Source organism: Medicago truncatula, chromosome 8 (assembly GCF_003473485.1).
Source record: "Medicago truncatula cultivar Jemalong A17 chromosome 8, MtrunA17r5.0-ANR, whole genome shotgun sequence".
In the NCBI taxonomy this organism is placed as follows: domain Eukaryota; kingdom Viridiplantae; phylum Streptophyta; class Magnoliopsida; order Fabales; family Fabaceae; genus Medicago; species Medicago truncatula.
The window spans coordinates 45,217,985-45,229,564 of NC_053049.1; the positions used below are offsets into that span (position 1 = coordinate 45,217,985).

General features: G+C 31.5%; 1 protein-coding gene across 1 annotated transcript; it reads left to right on the forward strand.

Moving 5' to 3' along the window:
- The first annotated feature begins 7,213 nt into the window (after positions 1-7,213).
- Positions 7,214-9,573, forward strand: LOC25502062 (clathrin light chain 1). The gene is made up of 3 exons (XM_013591602.3): positions 7,214-7,724; positions 8,225-8,378; positions 8,506-9,573. The coding sequence occupies exons 1-3, from the start codon at positions 7,321-7,323 to the stop codon at positions 9,010-9,012; spliced, it is 1,065 nt and encodes a 354-aa protein (XP_013447056.1). The 5' UTR covers positions 7,214-7,320; the 3' UTR covers positions 9,013-9,573.
- Positions 9,574-11,580: the final 2,007 nt, after the last annotated feature.

Sequence of the window (11,580 nt, forward strand, 5' to 3'; positions counted from 1 at the left end):
AAAAAAAAAAGATACGTACTATTTGGGGCTCAAATACAAAGGAGTAGGTTTTGAGCGCTAACTAGTGTTCTAATGACATTGGTTAAAGAATCTATTTGTAGAAACTTTGTCTTGGAAATACAAATTTTTACTTTTATCTTGGTAATAATTACACAACATTTTATTAAAAAATTACTTATTTTGGTACTTTAACAAATACTCCTTACGTCCCTTAATGTAGCACCCATTGCCTTTTCACATTTCTTAAGAAATATTGTCAGTGTAATTAATGTGTCTGATTTGTGTGTTAATATTATCAAATTTTCCTTTGTTTGTATGTGTATTAAATTTGATTTTTCATATTTCAAGACAAGTTAGTAGTATTAATTAAGGGTATTTTAGGAAAAAAATAATAAATGCATATAGTAATTTGAAAGGATGTTTACATTTAGGAATAAAAATAAAGTCAAATGAGAGGTTAGATATAAGGACGGAGGGAGTATCATAAGTGTACTTGTTAACATTCTCCATAAATTTATAATCTACTATTCACTTATAGGTAAATATTACTAGTATATTAAAAATGAGTGAATTAAGTTAATTTTTAGGGTCGAAACTCTAGATATTTTGATTAGTAGTTCTTGAGCATCTTTAGCTTCAAACAAGGTGTCTACTTGAGACAAATTTAAATTTATGATCCATATGTTTGCATGTGATATTAACTTTTGTTTTGTATAGAAACCCAACTATTCAAGTCAATTTTGTCACTGCATTTGTTGAATTATTATTAAAATTTGTTTGTTTGCATACAAGCCAGTTATGTTAATACTACTTACTATAAAGAGTTGATAGACTTGACATTTGAAAGAAGAAAAAAAAAGTTGATAGAAAGTAGAGACGGAAAACATAAAATTGGCGACCAAGTTTTTAATTCACTAACACTTAACAATGGAATTAGAAACAGATTTTTTTTCTTCTTCAGTTTTTAAATTTTCGTATTTCAATTTTGTAACATATTTAGTCTGTGCGTCAAAAAAACCTTTAGTTTGTAACATTAACTTGCAACCAATTTTCTAAACTATAGTTATAATTCTATACAACATAGTCACTTTCAAATCCTAAATTATCACATATTGTTGGTGATTGTCATTGATGAACAACAAATGTGATGTGTAAACAAAGTTGGTTGCAACTCAATAAACTCCTTTATCTTACATGGAAACACAATTTATTTATTGATGTTAACCATTTAGTTCTTAGGAGAAATGAACCTCTGGTAATTTAGAGTTTAACGTAAAGTAAAGTAAGTATAGTTTAATCAATAATTGTTTCACTCAAAAATTAAATTAGGTACAATTTGTCATTTAGTTAAATTTATTAACAATTTGAATTCAGTTGCTTCTGCTTCTAAAATGTACTTCATCTAAAATGAAACGTAAGCAAAATTGGTAGTTGAAAAATCCATATATGTGATTAAAAATTTAGTTTACATATATTGACTTTTCAACTAGTATCAATTTTGCTTATATTTAATTTTCGACATAAAGAACACATCTTATATCATCTTCCAATATAAATTTCAAATAACATTACTGAAAATATGTAAACAATACCTAAGGCACTCTCAAGTAAAGCTTTTGGCTAAAAAAAATTAGCTTGATTTTGGAGTTTACGAAAAATTTAAGTAGTGATTGGTTGTTGTTCGGTGAAAAAAATAGTAATGATTGGTTGGTTATGAGAAGAAACAAGGAAAGAGTAAATATTGTTGTGGAGAAAAATAAGGGTAAAACTAAAGATCCATCATCCGTTTGGTCTGGTCGTATAAAACGAAAGGAATACGTCAGTGGCTGCACTGCACTGCACGTGTGCACAACCATTTCTGTTCTGGGCGGCTTTCGTGCACAGGCTAATGTGGGTGGGACCCACCATCATCTACATTTTCAAATTTCAACTAACACCCATCCTTACTTACTTACCCCCTTAATCCAAATATTAATACGATAATTAATTGTTGTTAATAATTCGTCTTCTCTCAAATTCAGTTCATGCCCAAAAAGTGTATTAGTCCACCCAATTCCATGACAATACCCTGGCGGCCCCCAAACCATCTTTTATTAAACCTCTTTATCCACGTCAAGCCTTCTAAATTTTCCTTTCTTAACAATCTTGGTTTTAGTTTCTATTTTCATACCCCGAATTAGAAATATAGTTATGGATTATCCTTTGTTAACAATGCATGTGTCTTTGAAGCATGTATCTTTGATGACTAAATATTTTAATTAAAGATTTTCATTGAAAACCATAAATTTTTTATTTTTAAAATTCAATACATCACTTTCACCATTTTCTAACACAATATTTATATATTAGCTTCCTTGATAAGTGTTAAATGGACAATCTTTAACGGTTTTCATTTAATATTAAGGTTTTTTTTTTTTTTGACAAATTTAAAAGTGAGGTGTCCGGTGTTCAAACCCCGACCCCTGCATATAATAATGCATTGTCCTACCAACTAAGCTATACTCGCGGGACATTCAATATTAAGGTTATTTACAGCAAAAAGTGCAAATTAATAGCGAACCTTAGATCTTCTTTTGGACGGTGGAGGTAAATGGAAAAGTTTCGATATATTTGTGATGTTTCTGTGATTTTTTTTTTGTTGTTGCTAGAATGACCATTTTTGCATATTAAAATGCAAAAACTATCAATCAAAAAAATATTATAAACCATTTGATCAACCATTAACAATTAAGATGTAAAATTGTGTATGACTATGTGCTTTGTCAACAACATGCAATCCTAATCACTGGTTATCATTCTCAAATTTAAAATTTTTAAGTAATTAACATGATATAAAGAATTTGCAAAAAAAAAATAGTATAAAGAAGTATGCCATTTATTTATAATTTTAATGTTTACCTTTAAGTTTACATAAACAAAACCCTTAATCTGGTTCTCTAAAAAAAACCCCTTAATTTGGCTTCTTAAAAAGCAACCATATCTACGCGGTTGAAATGTAGCTATGTTGTTGAACTAACATGCTTGAACGAAAAACCAAAGCATCGAACAACTCCACAATAATGAAAACTGCCCAAACACGTGCATAAATTTTATTTAAATCCAACAAAAAAGATGCTTTATATAGTCCTATCATACCATTGTGTGCTTCAATTAATGTCATAAATTATTTTAAGAGGAAAAGTGAGGCTTTTCAAAGTGTCATATTGTTCTGCAAGAGTTTGAAAAATAGAGAAATAAAAGAAGGGTGATGTTAACTAATCTTTTGGAGTATTTGTTAAGGAAAAAAATGCAATGAAAAAATAATTTTAAATTTTTTAAAATATAAGTTTTAAGATAATTTTACTATATTTAATTTTTAACAAATATTTTAAGAGCATTTATTAATAATTTCCATAAACCAAATACAATTTGACTGCAAAAACCAGCAAATATTTCGGAGTATATTTATATTTCTTTGAAGTAATATATATATATTTTTGTCTAGTTTTTCTTTTTGAAAGATATTTTTTGTCTAGTTGAACACGCAAAAACAAATATAAGTAATGAATATTAATTGTCCACCTTCTTTAAAAAATAAAAAAAATTAATTGTCCACCTATACTTTTTTTGTTGACAACAGTCTACCTATACTTTATAGAAGCCAAATAGCCTTAAATCGGTTAAATACAAGATCCCACCTAGTCACCAACCAAAGCATGCTAATCTATCAATCTTTACCTTTATAATTATAACAATAATAATAATATTTGTGAAGCAAGTAAGCCTCCACATTGAATTTCTGCGAAAACAGTTGTAGGGTTTATTTATTTCTTCATTTGTATAATTCGATATTATATCAGATATTTATATCATGTCTAATTTATTATAAAGCGACTTGTAATAAGTTGAGGGTGATACTCTTTATAAACTTCGACGAGAGTTTATAATTACACATAGTCTAATTCTACATATGAATTTAGTCAAATGGAGGGACAAAAAATGAAGATAAAAAACATTTGAAAGATTAAAAGTCGAAGAAAATTTTAAAAGAATTAAAAAAATATTGTTATATTTATATGGACCAAAAACATATTTAACCAAAAAAGTATACATGTATCTAGTTTAAATTTATGTGAGAATTCATAAAATAAATATTTTTACTTAAATTCCCTTGCCGATTTGACTTGGCTGTGAATAAAGAGTGTACGGTGGAGGAGATGGGAAGGTTAGGATGGGAAGTTGGGGGAGGGTGTGGGAGTGGAGACGCCGTTTGATAGCGTGGGAGGAGGAATGTGTGGGGGAGTGCTCTGTCCTGTTGCACAATGTTGTTTTGCAGGTTATAGTTCAGGATACTTGGCGATGGTTACTCGACCCTATACATGGTTACTCGGTTCGGGGAGCATATCACTTTATTACTACTTCAAGAATAGATGTCGACAGACATTTGGTTGATAGTGTCGTGTGGCATCTCCTCCGCGATAGATTGCCTACTAAAGATAATTTGACAAGGCGGTGGGTCATTCAAGTAACTGACACGGCGTGTCCGGCAGCTTGCGGCAATTTGGAAACGACAAAACATTTATTTTTGGGATGTGATATTCACAGTTCTCTTTGGTCACTTGTGTTACATTGGTTAGGTATTTTAGCGGTTCTAGTTGGCGAACTTCGACATAATTTTTTGCAGTTTATTCATATGTCTGGTTTGCCTAGAATTACACATCTTCATCTAAGGGTAATTTGGTTTGCTTCTGTTTGGGTGATTTGAAAGGAAAGGAACAACCACATATTCAACAATGCGGCTTCTAATCCTTCTACACTCCTAGAAAAAGTCAAGCTAAATTCATTCTTATGGTTGAAGTCAAAATAGACAGCTTTCGGTTACAGTTATCATGAGTGGTGGAAACATCTTCTCTAGTGTATGGGTGTCCACTAGTTTCTTGTTTTTTAGGTGGTGCTTTTGCAGTTTTGGCACCTCTTCATGTAAATACTCTTGGTTGTTTCACCTTTTGCACACCTTGTGCGGGGTGATTCATTGGTAATTAATATATATCATTTTAGTTTGTTAAAAAAATAATAATTAAGGGTATGTTTAGGAAAAAATAATACTCCCTCCGTCTCATGAATTGTTTCCTTAAAAAACTAAGTCTCCCAAAGATGTTGATGAAAGAGTACCCCCGTCTTAAAATAATTGTCTCTTTAGTATTTTTTTTGTCTCAACATAATTGCCAATTTAGAATATCAATGCAGCATTTATTTATTTTTCACTATTATACCCTTATTTATTGAATTACATAAACTTAAATATTTTTCTAACTACAATTAATAAGAGTATTTTAATAAATGATATTAATTTTACCATTGAAATCAACACAATTAATCGTTTCTTTAAAAATCGTTCACAAACGATAAAAGGCTGTTGTTTTGAGATGGAGGGAGTAAAAACATATAGTTGTGGTGCCATTTAATTTGGGAAAGGCTTGTTTTTTCCCACCATGGAAAAGTTAGTTTTTAACCATTTGATTAAATAGGGAACACAATTTTATCATGGTCTTTCAACACACTATTTTTTTCTTCATCATCTTCCACCACCATCCTTCTCCCCTACCTTTGTGCCTTTTTTACTGTAACGGTATTTGAAGTTTTGAACCGTAACACATCTCACACCTCGATCTCTTCTTTAATTCAACACTTATACAATGTGTTTTCTCTATCAATATCAAAAGAATAATCTTTTCTTCAATTCTTCATCCTTATACTCACAAAATCCATGACCTTTTGGTTTTCCAGTTTTTCTATAAATAAGGGTATAATAGTGAAAAATAGGAATGAAAAATAAGAAATTTAAAAAAAAAAATCCAAAATCATCACAAAATATAGAGAAAGTGAGGGAGATCTAGGTGTTAAACATGGTGGTTATGATGGTACTGTTCCGAGAGAGAGGAGAGGAGGAGGACGTAGAGAGAGAAAGTGAGAAATTTGGTTGATGTTTGTGTGGTTGAAGAGGGAGGGAGGGAGGGAGAAAAATTGAGTGTTGAGGGAGTATGATAAAAGTGTATTCTTCATTAGATCTAATGGTTAAAACTTACTTTCCCATGATGGTTAAGACATTTTTTCAAAGAGGGCTTATAATATTAATATAACATTAAATGAAATATAGTGAGATAGTGCAAGTATTTTTAGGTAAACATACTTGGACACTCCAATTTGCTCAATACTCGATAAACACCTCACTTTCTTTTCTTTCTATTGCATCACCAATATATCATTTAGTTTACTTTTTTTTTTTTTTTTCCTCTTTCAAGGTGTAGAAGTAGAACGGGTATTTGGGTGTCAACAAATGATTTTTCATATCTTTTTTATTGGGTTGAACCTAATGTAATATTAGGTGTATAACAATATAGAGAAAAATTATAATCTAATTAACTTTGGGTAAACTGGATATCATATACGTGTAACTGCATAAATTAAGTTTAGAAACTAATCTTCTTGAGATTAATTTAAATTTATAGGATATAAAACATATTTAATCCAAAAAAGTATGTGCGCATTTAGTTTAAATTTATGCGAGAATTCCAAAAAGAAATATTTTTACTTATATAATAGATTAGACACATCAAGAATTATACTTGAGAAAGCTAGTGTTGATATATATATATATATATTTTTACTTAAAACAAACTTAATTCATATCTAGAAACTAGTCTCATTAAGAAATAATATAATATAATCTCAACCTATCTCTAGAGTTAGATAGAATCTCAATGAGACTAATTTTAAACTTAAACCATTAATTAATTAATTAAGATACAAGAGACTTAAATCATATAAGTTTCCAATAATATTAGAGATAAAAAATAAAATAAAAATCTTCAAACATATTATAACATCTTCAAACATATTATAACAAGATCTTACAATATCAATTAATCTTATACGTTTCCATTCATAAACAAATTAAGTGTCTCAAAGACTTTGATTAAAAAGTAAAATGTATGATCAAATGTTGTTGGATTTATCACATTTAATGGAATACGATACAACAAAGCAAAGTTTAAATCCGACTAAGAGACACGTTTATGCTCATCTAATTTTTTTTTCTGACATACTCATCTATTTTTTATCAAATAGATGAGATCAAAATTAATTAATTGTGATTGTTTAATTTGTACTTAATTACATTTTTAATCATGTACATCTGAGCTACATTTTGTCAACAAAAAAGTCGAAAGATATGTAGCATATGACACGTTGCAATTGAAGTTAGTTATGGTTGTTGTGATTTGTGAAAGGCAAAACAAAGGAACAGAAAGAATTGTGATCCGAAGCTAAGGTAATTCAACTATGGAGTCTCTAGACTCGTTTGAGGAAGAGCAGTCACATCATCAATCTCCAACCACTGGTGGAGGAGGAGGAGTAGTAGTAGGAGGACCTTTTGAAGATGACAACAATAGTAACTATGAAGGATTCAATTCTCAACAGCAGTTTGATTATGGATCCACATTCCATCCTCCAAATAATCCCGACGACGATCACCTCACCGTTGACACCAGCAACAACATCAACAATGACCAACATTCTCCTCCCGGATATGGATTCGGAGTTTCAAGCCCTAACCCTAACCCTGATTTCGTTACTCCGTTTCAAACCAATGAAACTGATGATGGAATCTTCTCTTCTGAAGGTCCTGTTCTTCCTGATCCCACTCAAATGCAAGAGGAAGGCTTTGCTAGACGCGAATGGCGAAGGTTACATTTCTTTTTTTTCTCTTTTGCTGAAATTAATCTATATGTATGTATTGTTACATGTAATGTGACTTTTGTGTTATGGGAAATGGAAGCTTGTATTATTTTGTATTACAATTTTTATCATGCACTCAATGAGTAAATCAGTTTATAGTATTGTTTTTTGAAATATTACACAAACATCTAAATAATACAATCTGAGTAGAAGTTTCGACAAAACTATTTCACACAATCTGAAAATTCATTTTTTTAGTCCCTTATAATTTTCGCGTGGTCTAATTTAGTACTTGACAAAAACAATACTCAAACTAGTCCCTGACATTTTTATATTGATGACAAAGTAGTCCTTTTGTTATAACGATTAGTTATTTGTATAAAGATTTATGGTGTGTCTTTTGGAGGATCAAATTGAACTCAATTTGTGTCGTGATGAAGAAAGTAATACTGTCATGCTTTTGTTTGCCTGTATGATAGTACAATTTTTATGGCTTCAACCTATGCAGGAAAAATGCCATTCACCTTGAGGAAAAGGAGAAGAGAGAAAAGGAAATGAGAAATCAGATCATAAAGGAAGCTGAAGATTTTAAGGAAGCTTTCTATGAGAAAAGAAAACTCAATTGTGAGACAAACAAACAAACCAACAGAGAAAAAGAAAAGGTATAATAGTAAACTATTAAGCAATTATATGTCTTTTTCGCCTGTTCCATTTCCTCACCATGCCATACTTCTTTATAATGTGTATGAAAAATATAGAGAATGATTATTTATACATGTGTCTGTCTAGATATACTTGGCCAACCAAGAGAAATTTCACAAAGAAGCTGACAAACATTACTGGAAAGCAATAGCAGAGATCATTCCTCGCGAGGTTCCTAATATTGAGAAGAGGAGAGGGAAAAAAGAAGCCGACAATAAACCTTCGGTTCATGTTATTCAAGGTCCAAAGCCTGGGAAACCTACCGATCTTTCTAGAATGCGCCAAATGATTTTGAAGCTTAAACAGAATCCCCCGACTCATATGATGCCTCCTCCCCCACCAAAAGAAGGCAAAGATGCAAAAGAAAACAAAGATGGCAAAGACGCTAAAGATGCAAAGGATGGGAAAAATGACAAGGCAGAGAAAAGCTCAACACCAACTGCTACTGCCTCTCCAGGTTCTGCAGAAAATAAGCCTACTACACCTACAAAAGATGATGCTGCTGCTGCTGCTTCTGTTAATGGTGAACAACAAGATCCTCCAGCAGTTGAGGGTGAGCAAGTTGCTAGTTCTGAGCCACCAGCTGCTCAGTGATGAGGACAATATGTTATTCTTTTTTCTTGGCAATTCTTTTAGATATATACCTATTTTTTTGAGCTTTCTATTCTTACATTCATTAAGAATAAGTGATGGACATAGTAGAAAGATACTTTGGACTTTGCAGCACCCCTGTTGAGAGCATCAGTCTAAACTATTGTCCTAGTTTTGTAGGTTTTAGTGCAAATCTTTTTGTTGTTATTTTACTTTGGAATTCCTTATCAAAGTACAATTTTTTTTTCCACTCTCTTATCTTTTGCATATTTATTTCATTTAACTCTCAGCAAGAAGCACCCAACATTGCTTTTGTCAATTCTGAGGTATTGATAGTTCACAAAAAAAACTTTGATTATACGGCCAATTTTTTTGTATAGCCATGTTATAAGTACGATGTAGAGACTAATTTCCGTCAGAGAACCTATTGGGCAAACAAGATGGGTTTTTTCATCCCGAGTGGATATTCTATATACACAATAGTCAAGGATCGAACTCGGTTGACCACTTGCTTAAGGTTCCCAAGTCTCTTACCACTTGATTATACAACCAACTAGTAACTAAGGTCGCAACCTAAGATAACTGCTTGGCTGTTATGCGAATTTGCAATTAGAGAAACCGCGTTTATCTGCTGACTTGTGTGGAGCAAGCAATCTAATACATCTTTGCAGGACGGGGATTGAACAATTAGTGAATAGTTGTCTAGTTCCGAGTACAAACTGCCAAACTTGATGTTAACAGATGATAACATGTAAGGGAGCCTTGAATTGGAAGTAGTGTTCCACTATATTATCATGATATAACTAACTCAGCTCAACTAGTAAGAAATCTGAGACAATTGATTTGATCAAACATTAAGAATCTAAATTAAGGAATTTATCAATAAAACTATCATGAATGGCTGAAATGGTATATGATTGCAAGTGTGCTTTATTTTGTTTACTTCACAAAACACACTTATAACAATTTATGTGTTTTGCCAAAAATATAGTCTTGCAGCCTGCAGGAGCTACATTGTAAGGTGTGAATGTTTTTCCACTTTTGATGCTTCCCTTAAAGGACAGAGGTTCTCGTTGATGGTTCACATTGCAATACCAATTTGTCATCCACTAATTGTAAATCTCAGGCCACCACTTATTTGACATTTAACTCTGCACAGCATTTAGTAGCTTTGAGACCAGGTATCGGAGTATACTTCCAGATAAACCAAGAGTTTTTAAGCCTGAATGTGTACTTTCAGAGTCATGTGTGATTTTTAAAAATGTGAGGTGAATAAAGTTGTACCTTTAAGGAGACTGCTCTTTTGTTCAATCAGAGTTATGGACTCTTTTTCAAGAAATAAGGTAGGCATGTGATAGAGGTTTCAGGACATTAAGGGTGGAATCTGACTCCTTGGCTGCAGGCCTTCTCTAGATTTAACACTAAACTAGGTGCTCGTTTGGTTTCGCGGTGGTTTCAATAAAATTACAGTGAATTTTAGGTTTTCACAATTACTCCTATTATTGAATAGTTCAAGCATTTGAGAGACTCCAGAATTGGTCACTTCTTCATGAAAGAGACGATCTTATTGTAAGTTAGAATAATGGGATAGAAAGTGGTTGACCCATAGATGTAATAGACACTGAGCATAGTCTACATCGAAATTTTTCATCTCTCCATTTTGTCGGTATTTACTTTCAAACCTTGCAAGAATTGTCACTGTCGTGTAGAATAGAGGGGGAACAAGATTCATCAAGTAAGAATGGAAAAGTGGGGATCAAGGAAAAAACCCAATGATAGAGTGTCTTAAAATGGTAAGACCATCTACGATATGACATCTTTTGTCTAATAAAAATCCGCTCAAATAGAACGTAACAGTCAAACTATGATAGCATTATTTTTTATCATGTGTTTGGTGCACACTTAACATAATGTTGACATGAGAAGAACAAAGAAACAAATCGATTGAACAAATAAGGCTAAATTGCATACTTAGTCCCTTAACTTAACCGAATATCTAAGGTGGATACATAAGTGGTCAATCAAAGACCTCATTAAACTGTATAATATTAACCATTTTTTTTTTTTTTTTTTTATAAACACAACCATTAGATCATGCATGTATACAAAATAGTGAATCATCAACACCTAATTTTTTGTACCTTTCTTCATCTTCTTTTCTACTCCTCTTCTTCATCTTCACCAACATCTTTAAACATTCATATAAAAACTCAAATTAACCCAGAAAAAACCCAAATTAAAAAATCAGTGAAATACCTATTCATAAATTTCCAGCAACCTATTCGTTAACATCTCATCTCAATTTTCAGCCTATTCGCGTACATAAACCGAATAAATAACAAATCTAAGACGTATTTTCTAAAATTAGCCTTTCCATTGGATGAATGCTGATTGACAATGGCTTTTTTAATTTACGAAACATTTAAAGGTAGAACTATGATAACAATGGAAGTTGTTTCAGTGTGTATGTTTAGATTCGGATAAAAAACATCGTCTAGATTTTGCTTCCTATAAAACATGAATTTGATAGAAATACATATTTTGTTGCTATCAAACATTATTGATTGTTTC